Below are 26,062 nucleotides of genomic sequence, written 5' to 3'. Positions count from 1 at the left end.
ATTTCCTGTCTTCATCTGTCTGGGCCAACAGAGTCTACATAAATTACAGCTTCTCCAAAACACAGCAGCCAGACTCCACCAAGTCTGCTAAAGAGAGCAAACTCCGGTTCATGTGGCCTGGAGTCCTCAGCGAAGACCCTGCTCACCATTCAACAGTCCCGGCCGAGGACCCGAGGTGACAGAACCTTCTCCGTCAGGGTTCCCACTCTTTGGAACAATCTCCCTGAGAAGAACATCTGTAGCATTGGTTTTTGATTGTCTGTTCTCTAATGCCGTGTGATCTTCAAATTGCTTTTGTTTGCTTAGCAATTTTGTATTTGACTTGTAAAGTGTGCTATGAAAATAAAGTTTAGAGTTAGTCACCTGACTCTATATTTGTTCAGTTAGTATCAGTCAACATTAGCACTGAACAAAATTACATAACTAAGTGGTTGTTAACATCAGCACCAACTGTGTGAAAGTCAAACATTTGTCAACAACAGGTTTTATTATTCAAATTGTAACTGCAACAGGCATGTATCAAAAATGTCAATACACCAAAGCTCTTACAAAATCTGGCTCGACACCGAAGTCTTCCCAAAAATGGCTGTCGCAACAAATTGTAAACAGTTTTATCAACAGTCTTACAGCACTTACAGCAAAATACAAATCAGCTAAAGTAAGAAAAGCACCTGTTATCTTTCAAAATGTTCAAACACAAACACAATTTGTGCCACTATACAGAATCGAAGTAGACAAACCAAACAAAGAAATGGAATGTTCAAAGTCACTCGACCATTTTGTTTCCGTACAAAAAGAAGAAGAAGAAGAAGAAGAAGAAAGTAAAGGACAGCTGGAGTTGTTCCTCACAACAAAAGGCCAAGGGATTGGACAGTGCATTCAAAGACAAGCACACCATGCACTTGATGGGAACAGGAGTTGGTTTGGTCACTTAGCATAGTTTGTGCATAGTTATAAGGCATCAATTGAGCAGTCCTTAAGGTTGCATGTGGCTGTGAGAGACATTCTGTGGAGAGGAAGAGTCTCCTTCAGTAGATCCTAGCCAAAAAAACAACACACAAACAAAACAAAAACAAAATAAACCCTTGCATCTCCCGCAGTCGCCTCCTCCTCCCCCTCCTCCTCCTCCTCTCCCTCTTAATAAGAGACTGGCAAAACCCCTGAGCGAGTCAAGTTGCGTTGAGCGGAGTTCCAGGTGAGATACATGTGCAGAAAGTTTGAGATCTCCAGTCTGGGAGCGACGCTATCCGAGTTCAACCAGCACTGGAAGATAAAAAAACAACAACAAAACAGGGCGAATTTCTTTAATACCTTCCAAGACGTCTTGGAGATGTCATGGAGACGAAGCTGCACATCCATCGCCATCTTTACTCTGGAGTGCAGGAACACATTTGAGCGGAGGTGGAGTTACTTATGGCATCTAGTGCGTTCGAGTGAGATTCTGCTCATGGCTTCAACAGTGGGATGACAGTTCAAACGAGTGGTTCTTCACATCTGTGTTTCCGAAGGCAAACCATCGAGCCAACGTGATTCACTTCAGTTCGAGGGAAAAGAAACAACGAATAAGGACTAATGCGTAAACAGTCTTCATAGAGGCAGCAAAAGGACCGGGCTTGTCACATTTTTTTTTTTCTCGTTTTTACATGAGGAAGAATCTTCAACACAAATGCAACACGGCATTATTCTAAAGTCTGAGGAGGCTCTCGTGTCTGAATACTCGAGTTGCCTCCATCAGTTCAGTTCAGAACATTCTTCAAATCTTTCTTTTCAAATGGCACTTCAAAATACCAGGAAAAAGTCGTCTTCGGTTCGTATACCGCTTTCCCCTTTAAGGTTCACCGACACAACAAGTGGTGTGTTCAGTCAGTAATGCCAAAACTACAGTGGACAAATAAATAAAACAAAGCAAAAAACAGAAAATACAGCAGTAGCCAAATGAGGTATCTATGTATTGCTCTATGCCAAAAAAAAAAGAGGAATTAAAAATTAAATAAATTAAATAAAATCAGTGGTTTATCAAGATGGGAGGCAAAAGCAACAAAACATAAACAAGGAGTTAGGATCCGGTGGGGCAGCGGTGGGGCAGCGGTGGGGCAGGGATGGGTCTGTGGGCCGTTGGATGCACCACTCGGCTCCCAGTGTGTGGGGAGGCCATGAGACCAGGGTCAGGAGGCTGAGGTGAAAGGGCACACAAGGAGTGTCAGGATTCTCTGTTTCCCTGAGGTATTTCTTTGGAGCTGGTTCCTCCTGCGGTCGTAGCGGTGCTGGCGCCTCGTCGGGCCACAGCGTCTTCTGCGTCGGTGCTGGCTTTGCTGGGTTCCACCTCCTCTGAGACGGAGCTTTGTTCCTGCTGCAGGCCACCCCAGCTGGCCTTGTTCAGCCCCATGTGGCCCAGCATGGTCTGAGACAGACGTGTGTCGGAGAAACGAGCCCACTCTGCAAACAGCGGCTCCGCCACATACGTCATGAAGCCTGAGGAGGGAGGAGGAGAGGCAGCACATGCAGATTAATGTTAAATATTAGACACAGCAAACAAATGTAACAGACGGTTACTTACCTATTTGAATGTTTCCAACTGTGTTTAACCCTCTGTCACAAAGTGGGCTGACAAGAAGTTTGTGCTTCTTCTCAATGTCTCCTACAAGAGCGTAAAGACCAGTAAGTCATTTAATGCCATTTTAATACAACATTTATGTACTTTTATTAGAGAATAAGCACAAAGAGAATGAAGAACTAAAGTAATAATAATAGTTAAATATGCAAACAGGTAGATAATGTAACATAATTGAAGAGAACCTTGTTGGAAGAACTCCTGCGTCACTTTCTCACTCCACTGCTTGCTCAGGGCCCAGGGTCTGCAGGGGTTACAGATGTCTGCGCACTTCAGAGCCATCTGCACAGGGTGCCCAAAAAAAAACAGAGTAAGAGCCTGAGGATTTTGCTCGGATGCAGAAGTCGTGGCCTGAAAAGCAGAGGAGGTAAACGGACCTGCAGGACGAAGTGTCGGTGGCCGGCTTTGCTTAAGCACAGGTTGTCCTGGTCCAGGTGCAAGCGGAACCTGGACAAGTAATCATTCTGTCTGCTGATGTCTGTGGCCAGGATTAAGGAGCCCAAGTCCCTCTCCAGGTTCAGGCTGTGGGGGCAGAAAGAACATTTGTTTCACAACGTCTGTTTTCAGCACAGACTGTGTTACACGTTGGTATTTTCTCTCCACAGCTCAGTAGAAAAGTGAAGTAACTAGTTCTAACTGACCTGTCCTCAGGAGGCAGGTGGGAGAACAGCCCAGTCTCTCTGAGGAGACCCACTGCCGACTTCCAGTGGTGGCTTTCCAGAACCGAGGTATTCTGGGAGTTCAAAGGGAGGAATTGTAAACACACACACATTCAGTTCTGTCAAGCTAAACCGTGAGTGTCATGAGGTCCTTACCCTATAGAGTGAAGCTAGATAGTGGTCTGTCTTGATGAGGAAAGGCTGATTGACCCCAGGATGGTCCAGGTCATGAGTGGCGGCTGCTAACAGTCCCAGCAAGATGTCGTAGGAGGTCAGAGACTTTGCAAGCTGCACACACAAGACAGCAACACAAAGGTGACAACATTAAACTATAGTGCTCCTTGACTGATGCACTTATACATCCCAAAGTTATACACTGATACGACATTAGATATCACTCATACATTAAACCATGTAAAAACATTCATCAGATGGAATCAAGGCTGTGTAGGTCAGCCTGCACTGTGAGTCATCTACTGATTGTACTAGAGGCATTAGCTTAGATAAAGAAGGAACTAAAGTAAATTTGCTTTAAATTTCAAATATTCAACCAGCTTTTGTAATGGTTCACAAAAAGTAGAATCTTTAAGTAAAAGGAGCAAAAATATCTAATCTGCTCAGGCTGCAATTTTCTGTCTGAACCCGTCCGAGCCTGAGAGAGAACTAAACAAGCCCAACCAGAACCCGATGTTCTCCGCGATCACAAGCATGTGCAATATAAAACAAATGGAAGAAGAAAGCCCCGATCCGGTATCCACACTCTAGTCTGCCTGTCTCACCTTGGGTTCCTGCATGTAGCAGTACATGGCCTGCGTGACGTCTGCAGCGTGCACAGCGTTGTGGTAGGGGTTGTCGCTGTGGTAGTCCTCCTGGACCATGACCAGGAACCTCCAGAGTTTGACCATGTCCAGCTGGAAGAGCTCCACCAGGCCGTACTGGTTCAGCAGGTGGGAGGTCAGGGTGATCAGGCCGTTTCCTGAACAAGAGGACGGATCAGATCAGCACAATCTACAACTGTATTATACCCATTAAATTACAGGAGGTATGTTTTTTTGGGGGCATTCTTTTTTTTACTTCAAATCCATTAACTCTCCCTCAAGCACTTGGTGGAGATTTTTTATATTTATCCTTTTAAGGCAGTAAGCAGCGTCGTCCTCGTCTCTGTCTTTGAGGTTCAACATGTCGAGACAGGTACATGGAAGAACATGTGCAGTGACTGGAGAACATTCTGATCTAGTGAGGCTGCTGTCAGAGCAGGAATATATGTCATCTTTAAGATTCACCCTATATGAACCTATGTTTGTGGTTCAAAGTGAAGAAAGTGTAGGAAGAAGCTGTAAAACGTTCTGTTGGATGTTGTTGAATTGTTTGCAGCTGCACTAAAAAAAGATTTCACAAGTCTTGTGTCCGCGCACAAAACTGATTTCGAGGTGTTTCTGTTTTTACAATGTAGTCATTCAATAAAAGTGTTAATTTTCACACAGTACATCCTCTGTGTTGGTCATCCAACAGATGGCACCATTGTTAACACTTTGAATCTAAAGCCGAGTTGCAGGAATCTCCCGTCAGAGCTGCATTACTTCCGTTATCATGACTTTTAAAACAACATCTGAACAATATTTCACTCACCGTTAGTCAACTTGTCGAAGAGGAAAATATCAAAATTCCAGCTCCCGACTTTTCCCAGCATGCACTAGAAAGAGAGGGAAAAGATGACCCAATAAGTGAGGAGGTCAACACAAAGCAATTCATTATGGCGTCATTAAATAAATGTGGGTGTCGTACTCTGGCCTGTCCGGTGTAGTCTTCATCGAGGAGGTGGAGGGGGATCTGCTGGGGGATTCCTCGCAGCAGGCGGGATGAGTGCAGGTACCTCTGGAAGCTGAGCAGTCTGTGGACCCTCCTCTCAGGGACAGAGCCGGCCGACGTGGACTCACAGCTCAACCGTGCTGCACACACAAAAAAAATTACACAAAAGATGTAACGCGTGAGAACGGCAACAATCTCTGGGACATGTTCATTTCAAAAGCTCATTAGGCTCGGGGTGTCATTTGAGTCGCACAAACTCGGTGGGGATCTGACACCAACACAGCGATATACAAACAGTCACTGCTGACACAGCGGCCCACTCATAAGCCGTTCGTCTGGTATCACACAGGAGACATGCTTTGTCAGTGGACACACACACACACACACACACACACACACACACACACACACACACACACACACACACACACACACACACACACACACACACACACACACACACACACACACACACACACACACACACACACACACACACACACTGTATAAACCGTGACCGGAAAAAACGTCAGCATGAGGTAGGATTACTTTTAGGTGAAATTCTCTCTCACACACACACACTCTACTTCTTTGTAAGCGTTTGATGTTTTATAAAAAGGTCTCAGTAAGTGCGAAGGCAGCTACTTTATCACACCGCTATTCAAAGAGCTTTGATAAAAAAGCCTCTCACTAGATTTACACTAAGACACACCTTGGTCTTTATCATTATGCGAAACACTGAGTACAAACTTCTGCACAATCTTTCTGGAAAGGAACAAAGTGTGTGGAGCTATGGTTTGATAACCCGCTGGAGGGTCAATGGAGCTGGCTCATGATACACTCACAGACACGGATTCATACTCACTGTGAAGAGTTCGGAAGTCGATGCACAGGTATGGATGGGAGCCTCTTCGTTCCGGTTCAAATCCAACCTGACTTCTCACTCTCACATCTCCTAGAAGAAATCAACACTTATTTCCTCAAGATTCATGCTGCTTGGAAAGTGTGTCTGAATGTGCTCGGCCAAGTAGTATTCATAATCGTTGTTTTAATGCATTAGATACTGGAGTCACAAGGATGAGCTTTACCACAACAGAAGCCCTGAACCTTTTTAACGCAAGCCTCCATTCGTTGGATAATGATGAGAACTAACTAAAAAGACCAAAAAAAAGTATTTAACGTGTACTTTGACTTTTTAGTTTTGCCCATGTGTCACAAGGAGGAGGCAGGGTTTATGAACTATACTGCAGCCAGCCACCAGGGGGCAATCAAGATGCGTTGGCTTCACTTTTGAGGAGACATCAAATTGTCCATCTTTGTATACATTCGATGGTCAAATCCTCCATTGGCAGCAATAACCTCAAACAGGCAGGTTTTATAGCCGCAGATCACATCTGCACAACACTCAGGACTCAGCCATATTTGTAGGATGTCTCATATGGAAGTCTCTCTGGAGGTCATTCCACAGCATCTCTACTGGTTAAAGATTTGCACTCTGACAGGAGAAATTCAAAGAGGCAGATTTTATTATTGTCATTGTCCTGCTGCGTCACCCAACAACTACTAACGTTCAGCTGGTGCACAGCCACCTTGTTATTATACCTTGGTAAATGTAGGAATTCATTTCACCCCCAATGATGGAAGCAGCTTCAAATTACGATGCTCACTCCACCGTACTGCTGTGACCTTTTTACCCCACACACGGTACTTTGTGTTCCTCCCAAACAACTCGAGCTTTGTTTCCTCAGTTCACAAAACACTCTTGTGGTGCTATTGAGTGTCAAGTTTGCTCTTTGGCAAATTTTAGGCCTTGGTAATGTTTGTTTTGGAGAGCAGTAGCTTCTTCCATGGAGTCCTGCCATAGACACCATGCTCAACATGTACTACGGATATAGTAGAGTCATGAGAACAGATTCCTGTGATTCCTTCAAGCCAGTAGCTGTTACACTGGGGTTGTTTTTAACCTCAATGATCATTCTGTGTTGTGGCTTTGGAGTATTCTTAGCTCAGAGTAGCCACAGAACTAAATGATCTCTATTCACAGAGAGTTTATCAAACTGTGGACACAAATATCTTTGCAGCTTTATGGAAATCAATCCTATCTGGATCTGAAGTGTCCTTCGAGGCACAGTTCACATCAGCAGATTTGTGAGATGTTTGAGTGAGTCAAGTTTCATTGACTGGACTCCAGGTTTACTAACTCCGGTCATTAATAAACTTTTGTTTATTGGCCTCAGGGTTCCTCAGGGTTCCTCTGTTTTCTAAACTGAATTTTGTATCTTTTTTGTATGTTATTTTTCTGATTTGTGAAGCAGTTAATACTTTATTTTCTTACAAATCTGGCCTATACTATCCATGTGCAGGCAGAGTCAAACACAAACACATGCACTCACATGTACCGGAAGAGAAAATTCAATGGAGAGACAAGTTGATTAAACAGCTGAGCATGCAATGTCATGTCAGGACAGTCTGCTCTACTATTAGTACTCAGAACCACTGAGAGAGACCTGCAGTCCATCTATGACGGTGTTTATTAGTCAGGCAGAGGAACAGGGATAGGCCAGACTGCTGGTGGACTGCAGTCAGGAGCAGTGAGAGCATAGTCAGACAATGGTTCTATGACGCTGGTGCAATAAAATGCCAGTACGTCATTCCAGGCAACACTAGCAAGACGCTATATGGCTGTCAACTGATCAAGGTGCTAAAAAGTGCAATAGTATGTTTTCAAATGGGCACTTTGGATTTTGTCATGTGTGCATCAGAATTCAATTCAAAGCAGTCACACAGGTGTGTTCCCCCAACCAGCATGTTACTTACTTGCAAACAGCTGTTTGAATACTACACAAGCTCCTATCAAAATATCATGAACTAAGAATTACAATTTAAGTCGTGATGATGCCCAACAATATTTTTAAAAGCTATTTGTAAAGTTAGAATGAATGTGGAGAGTGAATCCATATCAGTGGCATCTCACGTGCAAAATCAAAACAAAAATCATTCACTTCTAGGCCAGTGTGTGTGTGTGTGTGTGTGTGTGTGTGTGTGTGTGTGTGTGTGTGTGTGTGTGTGTGTGTGTGTGTGTGTGTGTGTGTGTGTGTGTGTGTGTGTCCTCATACATCTGTCACGTCTGCAGATGCATGTGCTCGGGTTCAGCACGTATGTGTGCACTCGTGTGATTAGTGTGTTTTAAGAGTCACAGGGTCCATGTTTCCCCTGCGGTGCATTAGTGCTGGTGCTCTTGGGTGGATGTAGGTCATGTCATTATAACTGATGTGGTGAAAGCTCAGAGTCTCGCTATTTGCAAGCACATCAGCATTTACTTGGCGGACTGAACCCTGGCCCGCGCAAACACCGGTCTGCATTAGTGTGCCTCTCCTCACACTCAATTTAATATAAAATCTACAGAGACAGATGCTTTATGCTGGTGACGTATGGGACTGCCATTATACTTAGCCAAGTAAAATGATTAAAAAGCTAAAGCTCCTTCAGTCAGCTCAATAAATTGCTGTTACTGCAACTAGACACATGTGACAGCAGTCAACTCAAGGGCATTTTTCGAGCTGGAGAAGTATAGAAATATTATGTGAAAGCTTCAGTAAACAGGATTCCAACAAAGATATGAGTAAGCCCTAAACTGCTCCTGCCGTTTAATGGTCCCTGCCCACTCACTACGCTTCACAGCAGCAATCTGATAACTATGAACGACACGACACTGACAGGAAAACACTGAGCTATTCTACCTTCCTTCTTTGATGCTGCTCACTCCCAGTCAACAGCATCAGATCTATTAATTAGGGTGGTAAAAGTTGCATGTGAAGGCACATCTGTGTGTGGTAGACTGATGTCAGGGGTACAGCCAGGCTCTAATCGCACCATTATCCGCAATAACCTTATTGATTAGGAAGCCATGGCTGATCTGGCTGCTTCCTACATGCATCTGGCTCCATCTGCCTCGCAGAGCTATGAGCCCTCCATCCTCCCATCCAATTTCTAAACAGCTTATCCTGTTTGGGGTTGCTCTGGGTAGCACTGGGCAAATGGACGCACAAACACACGTGCACACACACACACACACACACACACACACACACACACACACACACACACACACACACACACACACACACACACACACACACACACACACACACACACACACACACACACACACACACACACACACACACACACACACACACACGTTTAGGGGTCAAATGAAATCCTGCACTCTTTACAAATCTGGTCAAACTTCAAAAGATACTCCAGCAATAAAGACACACAAGCTAAGCCTATTGTGATTGAGAGATTACCAAAAGGCCAGGGATTGAGCGGACTCTGGATGTGCGCTCGAGTGTTTCCCCATCTCTTCATAATCTCAACATCCTCATCTGCATTTCTGATTCATCTCACTACTTTGTGAGCCATTGTGTATTAGAAATGGACATAGTCATGGAGGACATAAACCTACTTATATCTGGAAAAAGTGTGTGAGTGTGTGTCTGGTGAATATACATGTGTGCATGTGTGCAGAAAGATTGGCAAAAGACTTACCTAGCATACGAATGTACAGCGCTGTCTGGTCAGAGCTGTCATAGGAGATGGCACCTCGTCTCTGAACAAAAAAAAAAGGAACATCATTAACAACTGTCCAGTGTTTACACCACTATAATGTTGCACTTATGTTGGCACATCAGCATAATATTTACAACTTCATAACCCCCAAGCACACACACACATCTCAAAAACACAAGCGATTCTTAATGCAAACACAGAGCTTGAATAGTGGAGGGTGGTGAAATGTAGTGCTGCCACTATAATCTGCTGTTTGTGTGTGTGTTCATACACTGCTGCACTGATAAAGATGTTCCAGCTCCGTATCATCAGCCTGATACGGCACCTACAATGCCGCTATCAGTCATGTGAGAAACACATGCAGACACACGGACAAGCACAGCATTTCCCATAAATAGAAATTACAATGATATTTGTTTATTACTTCCTTTAAAGAAACTCTGCTTCAATTTGCTGTAGAAACTTCTAAAAGATTAAAAGTTTGTGAAGAATGTTAATTACAATTCGGGTTGAATTTGATTGCCCATTCCTCAGTTGCAGATTATTTGATAATTATAACAACGTATTAATTAAAACATTCCGGATAGCATGTTTCAGTTTAAAATTTAAGATATGCAAGATCGATCTTTTTCTAAAGAGTAGCTATTGAAAGTCTAGATTTGGACATTAGATCTTGATTTTCTCCTTCACATGTGTACTAAAGATTCACAAACAGAGAATGCAATGAATGGGCTGAAGTGAATACTGTATGAGGCTAAAACAATCTTCAAGAGCGAAGCAACTTTGTATTGTTTAGTGTTGTGCTGTGTTTGATAGAAATAAATGCTGCCCATGGAAAAACTGAGAGTAGTAACTTTAGTATTGGTCAGCTCAAGGAACAGTATATCTTTAAAAAACAGTTGTAAAGACATCAAAATGTTCATGATTCCTTTCTGGTATGAATCTGATCTTTTAGCACAGTATTTTTTGATCAGGGGGCTTCTGTTCATCTCAGAACAATAATAAGTTGCCAAAATGTGGATAACAATTTCCAGTTTCGGGGGTCAGGTCCAGTGCAAGAGCTTAAACCGGTTTGATTTTACATGAACCAGCTGAGGTGACATTTCTCATGATGACAAATTTTGGCAAAGTACAAAGTAACCTACGTCAGCAACCGGTGTTGACGCAATCAATGTACTAGATCGAACTTGTCTTGAATTTGTAATAACAACTTTTTATGTTTGTTTAAACAATAGAATAATAGAGCCATTAGTGTCAGATGAGCCGTGCGATTTACTGGCAAGCTGACACTGCCAAAAAAGTGATTGCAACATGACAATCACATTGTTGTAAAGTAAAGGGTACAGACGCACATGGCACATATTGTGACTGTTTACTGGAAAGTTCATGAGTTTTTTGGGGTGACGACGAGAGGAGATATGGGAGACTTGGTCTCAAAGAAAACTTAAGACTATGCCAATAAGGGAATGTTTCCGATATGAAGCCAACAAAGTTGAGGGGTTGTTGCAAGAAATATAAACCCGTTTTCCTGCTGATTGCGGTGCCACTTCATTTTCTGCTTCATCCTCTTATTTCATTTTTATTGGCAGTTAGCAAACCAGTTTAGAGACGGATTACCACCACCAACTGGACTGGAGTTGCTACACATTCAATCTCTCAGTCGAATTTTGTTCTGGTTCAGTCAATTGCGACGCTCAAAGGTCAAATTCACTAAACTGGTCCAGTGTGGTTTTTAACCTCGATATCAAACCGGATCGAACATTTCTAAGCTGGCCCAACCCTACAGCAAATAAAGTTGTTGAGTTGTCTCCTTCGCCTTCAATTGTCTGCACCACATAGAGCCAACAATGTCCCTCACCAGGAGGCAGCTGCAGCAGCAGAGTCAATTGTAGCAAGTACAACTGTGGTTACTGCATATTTGCTATGTCAACAGACAGCTGCTCCGGGTTACACTGAGGTGTTGGCTCACCTCTCTATGCACTCCACACATCCTGAACCCCCTCCAGGCTGACTCTCTTCTCTCCCTTCTGGGGTTACCCTCATCTACGGTTATCCATTCCAGTGTTTCCCACAGAATTAAGAGTCTGTGGTGGTGAGCACAATCCAGGCACACGCACGCAGCACGCTCTCAGGCACACCCTGAATAACAGGTCCACAGAGGGCTGGTGTTACGCTGAGTTCTACCTGCTTGTCAAGGATGGTTAAAAGCTTTATGGACTTTCTTCAGGCCCACTAATTCTGTGAGATTTCTCCTGGTATTCCCAACAGCCAGTCCGACTATGACAGACAGGCCCACAGTCAAAGCGTTTGTGTACGTGTAAGAACTGTTAAATACAATGTAGTTCATTGTTATAAAGTTATGACGGGACAAATTCTACGGAAGTATTGGGAAACACCCTATTCTACAGGGAGCCTGCATGCCTGGCTGGTTGTCTGATGGACTCGCTTTCTATTTGTCTAAAAAAATTGGACTAGCGGTTGGTCCAATGATAGCGTTAGGTTTAATGATAGCATTTGGTCCAATGATTGCCAACTTGTGATTTGCTGACTGAATAACAAAGGGGATAACTGGACAGATCGTAATAGGCCTGTTGGCCAAGCACTACACCAACTAACCTGCAGGGGTCCCATAACCACTGTCCAAAGAAAGACAAAATGTTTAAAGTTATGCCTGTGTATCTTTAAAGCTAAAAAACAAACTGGAGCTCAGTACTGCTCTGTATGTCGACATTCTGGGAATATTTAATAACAGTTACCGCGTCACACCACAAACACAAACATATACAAACACAAGTGTACAAGCTTGAATATTTCATATTCTTAGAGTTCAGACACACACACACACTGTCTGTCCTCTAAGCCCATGACAGCTGCCAATCTAAAGATAATATTTTACCGGCTAGCAAACAGCTTGACTCAGGCTTGGTAATCTGCAAAGCTGTATTTTACTGTCAACAAGCCTCTGTGTTTACACACAGCACCAGGTTAGTGTGAGCAGTATAGATTGTGTGTGCCTGAGCTGTGTGTATCTTATTCTGTGTGTGTGTGTGTGTGTGTGTGTGTGTGTGTGTGTGTGTGTGTGTGTGTGTGTGTGTGTGTGTGTGTGTGTGTGTGTGTGTGTAAGGTTGATATCAGCTGCCTGGGAACTGTATATTGCTGGCTCCAGGGCTGGGAATCGAAGTGTGTCCTGCCTTGCCAATACTGGCCAAAACAAACCTTTTGGCCAGAGATTGCAGCAAACACATCAACACTCACACACACACACACAAACTCTCACACTCTTATTGGGGCAGCCACCAGTTGGAACTTAAGTGGATACTGGCATGTGCTCCCTCGTGAGCTGTAAGAAGGAGGCGGCAAGAGACAAAAAACTGTGTCAATGTCACATTCCCAGTGTGACTGGAGGGGAAAGTCACATTTTACCCTTGAAAAGGCCAGCCCACATCACACACACCCCTGCTACGCCTTGCAGTGCCAACACACACAAAACCATGTGCCCGTTGTCCTGTCATGGACCAACATTAACTTCAGTCTCTCTCTATAAGCCGTGTGTTATCGGCATTTATGCTTCACAGCTGAGGGTAATGGGAAATAAGGGAGACAGAGATGCAGGTTGTCAAAGACAGGACTTGAACTTTAGTGTATTCATTTTTGGTCCCTAGTGACACATGTAAAGCATCCTGGGGTCTCTTGAAATGCGCATTTTAGTAATTATTATTATTTATAAGTTGAATCACTCTGATTTGCAACTAGAGTTTTGTGTTTTGTGTTTTAGACTTTAGTATCAGCATCATATAGAAGTTTCTTTTATTTTTTTTAATTTCTCAGAAGACGGGTTTACAAACTTGTTGTTAGGCTGAACAGAGACAAAACTTGTACATGCTAAGTTGATTGAGAGGTGGTGACTTGGTTACTGCGAACATCAATTGTTGTGCATCTACAATAGATGTGGGTATTTTTTTAAAGACATTTTAGTTTTTGAGAGAGGCTTAAATTTCTCAGAGTAACTGAACTTGTCATACAAAGATCTGCAGATTAAAAGCACAGCAGAGGTGAACCTCAGTCCTCCAAAGAGAAACATGGTGGTAGAATGCCCATATCACAGGTAGTGATCATAGTGGCTAACAGGTGTGTCTCAGCAAAGTTATCCAAATCTGCAGTTAAATCATGAGCAGATTCAAGACAAACACGGATACAACACCTGAGACTTCATCTGTGGGTTTCTTAAGCGATACATGATGTGGACTTAAAACCTCAAACACCATCGTTGCCCTTTATGAGAGTCAAACAAAAAGTGTCCTAACTTTAGGATGTTGGATGAAACTTAGCAAAAAATAGAAGACTTTTGTTAAATCAAGCAAATACACTCTGAACAAGACAAATCTTCTGATGAATGAGTCTCAAATTACCCACCAGGGCATATATTAACAAGAACTGAAATTGGGGCCGTAAACTTTTGTAGGAAAATACTTTACATTTCAATAGAGAAACTGTTGTCATTTTCGATTGACATTGCTATAGTCTTAGTTGTTGGTGCCAGCATCTTGTGGACAATATAGAAATGTAGCTTTAGGGACTAACGCTTACTGGTTGCCAGTTTGCAATTGACCCACAGCCTCTGGCATCAAACAAGACAGGGCTGGGATAAAAAATTCTAACAATCTGTTGGCCTGTGGCGTTTTTTTCACTTCAGGCTCATGCAAATGTGGTGTGTAAAGGGAAACATTTTAACTCACATGGCTATCAAGGAACAAAGTCATCAACTGTCCATCTCTGGCGTATCCTGGACACTGCTAACTTTGTGAAACAACCAGAAAAAACAGTCTTAAGTATAATTATTCCAGGTTTATACGCCCAAAGCAAAGCCAGAGATGTTGCTCAGTAACACGTAGTTAAGTGCATACAAAAACCTTGGTTTTGCCAATTTGCTTGCCAGCAAGTGTGAAATGAGCCCAGGAAATTGTTCAGGAAATATATTGGATTTACAACTATATGAAGCATGAAATTTGATTCAAGCCAACTTGAGTATGTGTAGGTACTGTACATTTAACAGGTTGACAATGTCCAAAATTGGTTGCAGACCACATTTCTTTCTGTTCATTTCAATGAAGCTTTAAAAACTCTAAACTTAGCTTGCAGCAGTCTGAGAACAAGTCAAATTCAGTTTTGTTTTACTATAGAATTTACTACAGCATAACAACTGTTTTATTGTGCTCCCTGCAATTCCTCATAAGCTTGTTTACACACGGCTCTGTTTCTTATCTCAGCTTAGTCCTGCAGCATGGGGTCACACAACTCAGGTTTCTGAGGTCAGAAGGTCACGTGATGTCTAAACTTCTGACTGTGTGACGAACCCCTGGGCTTAAACATTTGTCATTTTCAGACTCTATTAAATAGATGTTAACAACATCACAAAAGGTTTTGAACTGGGAAATCAAGTGACCTGTAGTCCTTCCTGGTTTCTGGTGAAATTCAGTAAAGGTGTGTTGAATATCCGCTTTATGTTCCCATGAATGTTTGCTGAGCGTGTGTCTGCATATCTTAATCAAAAGGTATTGGCTAAGTTCCAAGAAGTCATTCGAAACAGCTCAGTGTTTTTTTCCAAACCTGTTGTGTTGTCGTCATAGCATTGTGATTGAGCTGATATTGTTGTCATACACCCTTTGAAAGGTATTCAAGAGTCCACTGCACAGCACAGCATTCTCACACGTCATCGCTGTGTCATTTAGCCTCAAAATTTGCATTTAGCAGAAGACAAGCCTATTGTGTAGTCAGTAAGTCTGGGCGGGCCAATACATTGAGGAAGCTGGCTGTAGTCCTGACATATCAGAAACAAAGTATTGCACACACGCACCCCACACACACGCAAATTTGTGAGATAACAGCAGCAGGACTCATGGTTTTATAAACTGAAAGCTTCCTTCTGAGTTATAACCTCTTGCAGCACTGTGCTGTGTGGGACGGCACATTCCAGTAACTGAGTGCTAGGCCATAAATGTGGACAGGTTTGGAGTGAGTATATGTGTGTGTGTGTGTGTGTGTGTGTGCGCGTGCGTGCCTTGTGCACCAGCCGCTGCATACACAAAAGCCCTGGATGGAGTCTACCTGTTGTAAGAGTGTTTTATGAGAACACTCTCCACTGTGACACACTCCAGCTGCAGTGAGTGTTTGAGAGAGGGCTGCTGGTTTGAAGAGAGGCCTGGGGTGAATTGGCCCAATGTCTTAGTCGGCAAATGACAGGGCAGAGTTGCTGCCAAAGACCAAAGCAGCATGCTGTCGAGCAGTAATATATCTGCAACCTTTTTTTTTTTTTTTACTGGAAGGTAAAGTGTCATAAAATGATTTAAGCGTTCTTTACACGGAGCGTTTTAAGGGGCCTATAAATGTGCTTTTAGCAGTACTCAATGATACAAGCAGAGTAAATTAGTGGGGGAAGGGGGAGACCTGTTTCATACTGTATTCTCAGAAGCAGTCTACCCTGCACAGGAATTTCATTCATTTCAAACATCATCCCCAGGCTCTAATTGCTTCTCTGGGGCAGCTTAATGCACACCCCCACCCTTGGAAGTCTCAACCTTCTGAGAAGGGCAAACAAAACCCAGGTCTCCGACCAGTGCGCCTGTGGACAGCTATTTGGGGTTTAAAACCAGTAACGCTGGTAAATAAATTCCCTCTTCCTGTATAGGCTCATCTCATATGTCTGTAGGACTACAGAAAATATGATTAATATTCAGCCAGTTAGCCCTTGACATTGTGTCCCTTAGTGTGTTGATATGTGGAGCCACCTTCTCACGGCCGATTGCACTCGACACGGCAGCACAAAAACAGAATGGTCATGTGATAAGAGGGGCCCCTTACCGAGAGAGACAGACAGGCAGAGAAACAGGCAGTGTGTGTATGTTTAAACGAAGACAGGATGTAAGGTTTGGCTCCAGTATATTTACTAAATAATACACATCCTCACTTAATAACAAACAGGACCCTCGCTTTCCAGCCCGCTCTCGGCCAAATTTCTGAGAAAAGCTAGCTTTTGGCAGCTCAAGGGTTAAAGTTTTTGAGAAAGGTTGTGAAACTCCAGGCTCAGAGTCTGAATGGCTCTTTCAGCATTCTTACCACATCCTGAAACGACGTCAATCCGATTGCACTCCACCGAAGAAGAAGAAAAAAATGTCTTATCGGTTCAGTTAAAATCAACAAAGTAACTCCCTCAGAAAGAAGCACTTCAGTGTATTCCTTATCAGGCTCTGCACAGAAATGTTCATAGTGTGGATGAAACAAGCGGCACTATCTCCCATTCGTACGCACGGACCTATCATCATCTGCTGTGCCTAAAGATCTACAATGAAAAGGAGTCGATATAGGGTCAGTGGCCAACGTAAGCTTGATGGTATCTCTGACTGTGATATGATGGACAGAGATGACGGCAGATCAGTGTTTCCAGTCTAAGCTTCTTTCCTCCCATTATCGTCAAAAGCCATGTGACTACTTGGACCACATCAATATCGTGCATCCGTTTATTGATTCTTGTATCTCTTGTGTGCCATGTGTGCAGTAATTCCAAGAAAACTTAACATGCAAATACACGTGTCTTATATAGTTTGAATTGGGAACCGCGTGACGAGCAAAATTCAAATCATCTTCCACCTCACTTTGGGGAATTAATCAACACGCAGCAAACATGCATTGTGATGACAAAACAATAGAGGCATTGTAATAGACAAATAAGCCCATTTATTTAACGCCGCTGCAGTTTTCAACGCCTCCTCAACAGCATATTCACACCCATAAGCATTCCATGACCACTGAGTGACATATTCTTCTGAGAATCGGTCATGTCCTCAACCCTACCCTTTCGTCCTCTGTTTACAAGAGGAAATGTCTTCATCTGCGAGGAAGGCTGGTGGGGGGTGGGTGTGTGGGTGGTGGAGGAGAAAGAGAAAGAGAGGGGGGAGCTTGTGAGTGAGCAGAACAAGATAGCCAGCGAAAGACAAGAGACTGAGACTCGGGCCATCTGTGAGTCTGGCAACGAGCCAAACCACTGCCCACAGAGCCCAGGCACATGCCTAACTGCCTCTTTTTGCAATGGGAGTCCAGCCCTGCTTCCACAAACAACAGGCTTGTGGAACCACACACAAAAACACAGCAGCCACCAAGGACAAATGCACCCTTATGGTCATAAATAGGGCCCAAAACACAATATTTGTAGAAGTGTAATTGCTCTGTAACAAAGGCTGAGTGACGGTGCCGTATGCGCACATGCTCAAGCAATTCTGCCAACATTCAGGAGGAACATAAGAATATGTCAGCAGTTGAATTACTGGACCCCCTTGCTGTCAGGTCCTGATGTTGGTGATGGTAGTGATGGTAACCCTTGTGCGATTTAATAACATCTCTCCAAAAATGACATGCAAACAATTATTGTTTGCCTGGAAAACTCACTTAACACTCCAGAGAGCACTGCTTGTCGGAAATGACCCTTATTCACAACAAAGGAACTAAACAACAGCACATCTCACACCTGCCAATTGGAAATGAACTCTGACCCACTTGAGAAAAAAAACTGGTGAACTATCCCGAGAGACACAATAGCTTCACACTCGTGTTTGTATGCAGAGGATGAACAATCGAGCATTATACCATTATGGATTCTCCATTTTGGACCTTGGGTGGCAAGGGAACCCCACTACAGGGCCTTGGATTACTTATTAGTCTTCCTAACAAAGACACAGAGTGATGATGAAGTGACAGGATTCTAACTGAAAATTTGAAGTGAATGGATGGATGTCCAGCTGAACCGACGGTCATATAAATCATCTCCCACCAATTTATCCAACAAAAGACTACAGAAGACGAGCAACCTTTAGGTCTGTTGACAACGTCATCCTATGGAGGTTCATGAATCAGTCTTTGAGGAAGCTGCCTGTGATGGTGTGGGGAAGTTCAAAGCAGACACACATGGGTGGTTATGTGGAGCAGGGTCCTGCACAAAGCACTAATGGACAGCCCATTGAAGAGGTTGCTCCCACAGTCAAAGACTGTGACTTAATGCTTGGTTAATGTGTTGGGAAATCCCATGCAGAGCGGTGGGAACTTCTGTTCATGATCAACTAGCAGAACGTGACCCAAGGAGGTGAGAATACATTGTGCGATAAAACAGATGTTTAATTTTAAAGAGTGTAGCATGGTGGGGAAGGTGCTCGACTCACGACTTGATGTGCAACTTTTCTCTGAGTGGAGGTTACACATGTATTAGTTAGTTAAACAAGTGTACTGGACAGTGGCCTAATGGGTTTTTCACCCTCTAAGACACATGCTCAAACACAACAGTGACTCAGTGCTTGGCTAATGCATCATGGGTGCGTTGTGCTCGTGTGCCAGAGTGCATGAGAGTCAGGCAAAAATGTTACCCCACGCCATGAAGACTGGGTTTTGAGGCCTACCTCTCTTTTCTGTCACCGCAAAGCAGAAATATAGAGGCACAATTTCAAGAATTCAAGACTCTGAGAAAGCAGGAAGTTCAAGAGTGACTCAATGATTTATGTTCCTTCTGTCAATATGTCAAGGGACATGAACATAAATATCAGTGTGGCACGTTCCTTCTGACAAACGTAGCAACTCCCAGAAGTAAACTGGTGTACTTAAGGCATCACGCCATCAGTGCTGGCTAAAGTATAAGCAAAGAGGGCCTTTATCTGTGGGGAACATGCACAAATGCAAATTGGTTTTAGGAGATTGGCTAGTTGCTGTGTGTTTTAGGTCTAAGAGATAAGACAATGTACCGTGCATCTGTGCAGGGTGAGTGTTCAGCATGTCTGTGTGTGTTGGGGCCTAGATATCCAACAACCACCTGCAAGATTCCTGTGGATTATTCATGTGTCTGTTACAGAAATGTGCCGTTTTAAAAGGCCTGAGTGGTTCCCAGAGACAAAGCTGCTGTTCCAATGCAACAACAGATGAGATAAGTTAAAGATTTTTTTGAAATTTTTCTTTTACCTGTGACAGCTGTCTTGGATCAGGGGCCCCGAAGAGAGAAGAGCTGGAGCTGAAACTAATGGCTCCCCTCCGGCTGAGTACATGCTGGGGAACCAGCCTGTCTAGAGGCAAAACCGGCAGCTGATAACATACTTCCATTGAACAGTCGGGGCTGGATCCGGATCAGAAATATAAAAAAATAATAATAATAACAATGCGAAAAATAGATGAATGGTGATTTAGAAAATCTCCCCAAGGCGAAAATAATATTTTTAATATAATAGAAACGATCGAAAAGTGTTTGTGTTCATTGTGAGCGACTCAAAACTTGTTCCAGATCGTCTTCATTGATGCTGCGTCTTCTCTTCCTCCGCCGTTTCACCAGTCATTCTGCGGGGGGGGAGACGAGAAATCATGCCGCGGTCGCCTTCGCTCCTTTCCTTCTCATTTTACTAAAATCCGGGCCCGCGGACGACGAGACCTTCTTGCCATTTTCTGGGTCTTCGTGCAGGCGCTTCCTCATTTTCATCGCAGCGAGAGAACCTCCGCTCCGAGGCGTCCGCGGATCCGCATGTCGCTCGTCTCTTCCCGAAACGAAAACAAAAGGCACGACCGCTTCCGAGCAAATGTCATCAACGGTGGACGGGGATCCGCGGCGGCTGAGGTGAGGCAGCCCCCGGGATGTGAGAGCGTGTCGGCGGCGGCGGCGGCGGCGAGGAGGCTCGTTTTCCTCCCTCTCTCGGTCCCACTCACTGGAGGAACAGCATCAACATGTTGGGGCTTTTTCCGCCTCTTGTCTTCTCCTCTGAAGCCGCAGTGATGAAGGAGCGGTGGTTGTCTGGTTCACCGCTGACCAGCGGGTCCGGCTCGGAGAGGGGGATCCCCGGCGATCATGGCTGCGCTGCCCGGCGGCTTTAAAGGAGACGTAACGGGACGTAACGCGGAAACTGCGGCGCCCCAAAAAAACCGACAAGTAGCCACGTAAAGAGTCTTTAAAGCCCTACAACGAGCTTCCTACGGCCCGAAACATGCGCCTACAGTGCGGGTTAAAGCGCACACACCACCTGCCAGAGATGGTGCTGTTGGAGCGAGCGAAAAAAAAATACAACGCCCTTGTCTCATTCCGACCAATGGCGTGGAAGCCCTTACTGCAAGGGAGACGCTGATTGGACGTCGTGGCGTAGAGGGTATAATAGGACGTCCGCGATTGGCTGACTCCCAGTACCTGTGTGAGCAGTCGTTTGCAGACGGCGTGGACTTTCTCAAGGGTATTCCTCCACAACGGGGCTTGCCCTGCAGCGGTCCACATCATCGCCTGTGATTGCCTTCCTCTCATGACTCATACTACTCGGGGAGCTTCGACTCGCCGGGAGTTTGAAATGCAACAGTCGAGGAAATGGAGCTAAAGGTCGCAGCTCTGTGAAGCTCAAGCAATTTGCTCCCCATGACTGCATGTGGTGTATCAAGACACGTGCAGATGGCTTTGTAAAAGCAGACTCAGGTTTTATTGCCTGCATGTGTGTCTGCACCAACATGCCTCTGAGATACTGGAGTATTTTATCTTTTTATTATTCGTATGCTGCAGTGGCTCAAATAATTCACAATCATTGCGGCACCAGAAAAAAGCCCCATTTGCACTGGAGGTTTCTGTGCCATATCCATGTGCTGCTGGGGGGGAACAATAGATGTGCCATGGCAACAGTCAGGCCCAGTGCCAATGGAGGCATAATCCCCTCCCTCCCCATTTCCATGGGTCTGAATGTAGTCCCCCACAATCATAGGCTACCCCCCATAAAGAGGTCCTGCATCTTTTCCAGGCAACTAAGGCAACACAGCAAAAACACAAACAAGCGAGGCCTTTGACAGAGGCAGGGCTGGAAAGAGGGCTGGAACTGCCAACTCAACCAGGGGGTATACTGTGATCTGACTCCACTTTTTATTTAAGGTGACGTGTTTGTGTTCGAAACCACAAAACTGGCTGTTTTCACTTATTAACAGAAACAGTCACTCAGTTGCAAATGTTCTGTTGAAAGGAAAATATAGTATTCGGACTGAAAGCATATCACAACTTGTGTCCGACTACAAGCACCAGTTCACCAAATACATTCATAAATTGGCTAAATGGACTGTATCTATATAGCACTTCACGAGACTTATTGGCCACTCAAAGCTCTGTACAAGATGCATTCACTGTCGTGTTCTTTTATCCCGAGGTATGAGAAGAGTCGGTCTCTGTTTGGTTCAAAAAGTATTTATTCAGAAGCAATGAAAAGGTACAGCATAGCTATGTGCACATAGCTATGGGCACTCAATACACAGCCTCGGCTAAGTCAGTAGCACGGGGTAGTCAAGAGTCGCCCCGAACGGACGTCAGGTACAGTACTTATAATAGTAGGTATAACTTCATTGGTCAATAACGAGGGGGAGTCACCATGGTTCAGACCTTGGCTCTCCCTTGCTGGTGCGCAGGCATGGTCCGATCCTCTTGGCCCTGGAGTCTGCGAATGATGAGGAGCCGCTCCCAGGTTCGCCCCTCCTGTGACAGTAGCTGGGCAAATCTTCACATTCTGACAGTGTTTGGTTTTGTGTATTAAAAACAAGCCTTTATCCGGCTGAAGCTTTGTGAGTCTTCAGTAGTTTTGCAGATACAGTGTTGTTTGTTCATTGGAGTGAGAAACATTGTGTTTCTGCTTTATCGGCTGTATGTTCTGTGTGCGTAAGCATGCATATTTATCAGACAAGACAACGCCTTTCCTATCTGCTCTTCAGAAGCTGGGGCAGCTGCTTGATTTCTTTCTAAGGCATAGGTCACAGTGTCTTAATGAGCACAGTGCATTCATGTATGTGTGATGTTGAATAAAGCTAAGGGAATACTGTAATATATATATATATATATGTTAGGTATGAGAACAAGTTTAAGTACAGTGTATTGTATGCCACGGATTACAGTCCTAACATCACACACACAAGTCATACAGCAATTATATACGCAGCGCTTTTGTATCACACATTGTTCATACACTGTCAGAACAGGGGAAATTTGGGATTCGGTATCTTGCTCAAGGAATGCGGACTGGAGGTGCCGGGGATGGAACCACCAACCTTCTGGTTTGTGGACAACCCTCTGTACCTACACAGACGCCCATGTATTTAGATGGAAAAGAGGGATAGTTACATTTATGTTTATTACCTTCCTAAATTAGCCTTAACAGTAGATTTCTCAATAAGAACTATATTTGGAAACTTCAGTCAAACGGTTATTAAAAGAATATTGTACATATGAGATAGTGTGAATGTTGAATTGCACGTAAGAGAATAAGCTCCTATATGACTGTACTTCAAATTCACTACATTCCACTTTGGTGGTGAAACAACTTGTGGCTGCGCACACACTCTAAAAACCATTTGAATTGTGTTAGTGTAAATGACTAACATGTCATATCTTGATTTTTTTTTTCAAGGTATTTGCTGCAAACAGAACAGAGGAGGTCTACCACATATGGGTGGTACTGCTCTTGCATTCGCAGTTTACAAACCTGTTGTTGCCAGACAACTCTGAAACTGCTTGATCTGGTATATGACTGCGTCAATAGTGCGTCACATGTGTGTGCAAAGGACAGCGCATTTTCTACACTGGCTCCTTTAAGTGCACACGTGGGAAAAGGATATGCTAGGCATTTCTTTCAATTAATTTCCTCCACGGCCCCATTTTTTCGCCACATTTACACAAGCATGCAAACTAACACACACCGTGCACAGACACACCTTTGTTGCATGACAGGTGTGTTTGACTACTTTAGCTTCAGCCTCGGTGGCTTCATATGACAACAGAGCTGCATACCTGCTGATTCCCCCTGAGGTCATGAGCACTGTTTCTGCTTGAGGCCCCCAGCGCCCCACTCCCCCTGACTCTAGAGTTTCTGATTGCTCTCTGGAGGCAGACTGTAATCCGCCATGGTGTCTCTAATTGATTTACCAGTTACCTTCTAATGACACTGAGCATCACTGGAATTATAAGCTGTTGCTCAATTGCCCACGCAACAGTTTTACAAATCGACATTCTACACGTGCAACTGCAAAAATTCACATTAACACACATATGCATTTTCACATCCCTGTTTTCTGATGTTTTTATGTGACATAACAACCAATTCTCTTTTTCATTCATTCCAATTTTTTTTAAATAGCAAGGATATCTGGACAAGAGGAGGGGTCTATCCTGGACAGGTCACCATCGTATTGCACAGCCAACGTACAGAGACTAACAAACATCCACGCTCACATTCACACCTTCCATCTAAAGTCTCCAATTAACCTAATCCTCAATCTGCATGTCTTTGTACGGTGGAAGGAAGCCAGAGTACAAAGACACGGGGACAACATGCAAACTCCACACAGAGACCCCAACCAAGCTGGAATTTGAACCGGGAACTCTCCTGCTGTGAGGCGACAGTGTTACTATAGTTAATTACATTTAATTAATCCCGTTATGAAGTCATTCTGCAACTGATGTATTGAAAGGTTAGGATATTTTGAGAAAATTAACATTTTTATACTGCAGTGTACTTTCATATTAGATTTACAAACACAAAATATGTTGTTGTGAGTATGTAGAGCCATCTTGTGGTGAAAAGGTGTCCCTACAAGGACGTGTGGATCAAAAGTTGAATGTTAAATGAGAATATATGGCAGGTTTAGTTTAGTTTAGTTTAGTCAGACGATTTTTAAAAGGTAAAATAAGAAAAATACATTTGGTGAAAAAAAATAGATATCAGCAACATAAGTAGTAGGAAAAAAAAACAACATAAATATTCAGTAATAAATGAACATAGATAAATATTTAATTTAACTTATATAGGGTATATAATGGTTAGTGTACAGAAGGTAATAATTGGGAATTAGCACAGATATTAGGATTATAATAGGCTTATATTCTCCAGTACAGTGACAGCTGCACTATTTAATTCCTGACAGATACTAAACATGTTTCCAACCTGGCACATCCTCTATGTGCTAACACTTACAGTTAGATGAAACTCTTCTGTCCTTGGATATGTGCAATGGGGGAAAAGAATGCGAGAATTGATAAACCTAATGACTGAGTCCTGGACAGCACCAATCCGAGACATCTTGATTTGTTATTGTGTTACTCAAGTAACAAATCTACTTTCCATCCACATTATTCACACTTATTATAAAGACTATGATTCACCTCATAACAGCACAGGCCCAAGTACAACGTCAGCTTGTTCTCTGATGAATGCAGTGATGTCAGTGTGCAACAGTGCATGTACTTGACACAGCCTTTCTACCACTAGATGGCACCATTTACTGTGTGAAAGGCCAGCACACATTCTCACTTGTGGCTAGAGCATGATGCTCCTTTAACCAGCATTACAATTTAGATTGATTAGTGATTGACATTGGTAAGTTCAAAGGGAATTTGATGGTTTAAAGTAAAAAAAATAAAAAATAGGGGCAGCAGCAACACAATCAGAATCAGCATTTTCTAAAATGTATGTGCTCTAATGGTAAAGCTCTTTGGCTAATATGATATGACAGCCCACCATGTGCTGTTTAGACACTTGGATCCAGATGTAAAAGGTGAGTAACAGGCTAATCCAAGAGGGTGAATGTTTTGCCAATGAGATACCACTCTTTACTTCTTTACTGAATAGCTGTGGTAATTTATTTTGTTGAGTCACACTTTCTCTGCGTCAAATTAAACTTCCTGATGACTTTATACTTTAACTTTCCGTGACACAATCTCCCTGTCCTCTTTCGATCTGAGTCCACAAATAAATAAAGAACTACACAGAGATTAAGATGCAAATGTATAATCTTCTTTTAAATAATGTCTAACATCCATGAGAATACATGAAAGAAGATTCATAATGATAACTGCAGTCTGAATTTCTATTTGCATACAATTTATTGCTACTACTAACACACCACTAAGAGTAACCTGCTAACTCCTGGCAGCCTCTTGTGTAAACACCAAGCTGCTTGACTGCACATCAAAATTAAAGTGTTGAACATGAGATATTATGGTCTGCACTTGTTGTGGTGCAGGGGCTGTGATGTTAAAGCCAGGCTGAGAGAAGCCCTTGAATGCCGAGCACATCTCTGTTTCCCGTGACCATGAGCTGCAGAGGCGCCTATTAACGCACACTGACGTCTCTTCTACGTCATTGTATGGGAGAAGATGTTACATAAAACCCCATGTGGAAAACTGTCTGTTTGATTTCATCTCATCTTTCTTCTTGTGATGAGGTGACAATATGTCGAGAAGGTTTACACATCCAACAAACGTGTGAGGATACATTTATCACATGAATCCACTGTATACAAACCCTATTTATACTAAACGGGCTTATCACAAACAAATTGTGGTAGATAATGGAAAATGTTAAGGCTTGTCAGCAGCTTTATCATTGTA

The 26,062-nt window shown here is 43.4% G+C and overlaps 1 protein-coding gene across 3 annotated transcripts; it reads right to left on the bottom strand.

The window, feature by feature from the left end:
* Window positions 1-468: 468 nt before the first annotated feature.
* On the bottom strand, window positions 469-20,692 carry pde7a (phosphodiesterase 7A). 3 transcript variants are annotated; one of them, XM_035142167.2, is made up of 12 exons: window positions 19,645-20,691; window positions 9,631-9,691; window positions 5,945-6,034; window positions 5,056-5,219; window positions 4,900-4,963; window positions 4,050-4,246; window positions 3,427-3,558; window positions 3,253-3,344; window positions 2,989-3,133; window positions 2,797-2,893; window positions 2,558-2,638; window positions 469-2,472 (listed from the first exon to the last, which is right to left on the bottom strand). In XM_035142167.2, exons 1-12 carry the CDS (start codon window positions 19,780-19,782, stop codon window positions 2,201-2,203), a joined length of 1,533 nt encoding a protein of 510 aa, XP_034998058.1. In that variant the 5' UTR covers window positions 19,783-20,691; the 3' UTR covers window positions 469-2,200. The 3 variants fall into 3 exon arrangements, with proteins under 3 accessions (XP_034998058.1, XP_034998059.1, XP_034998060.1); XM_035142168.2 differs by having other exon boundaries at window positions 5,945-6,031; XM_035142169.2 differs by lacking the exon at window positions 5,945-6,034 and having other exon boundaries at window positions 19,645-20,692.
* Between the last annotated feature and the right edge of the window lie 5,370 nt (window positions 20,693-26,062).

The sequence above is a fragment of the Hippoglossus stenolepis genome, chromosome 19 (assembly GCF_022539355.2).
Source record: "Hippoglossus stenolepis isolate QCI-W04-F060 chromosome 19, HSTE1.2, whole genome shotgun sequence".
Taxonomy (NCBI): domain Eukaryota; kingdom Metazoa; phylum Chordata; class Actinopteri; order Pleuronectiformes; family Pleuronectidae; genus Hippoglossus; species Hippoglossus stenolepis.
Note: the sequence above shows the minus strand (reverse complement) of the source record. Positions and strands in the feature narration are given on the sequence as shown.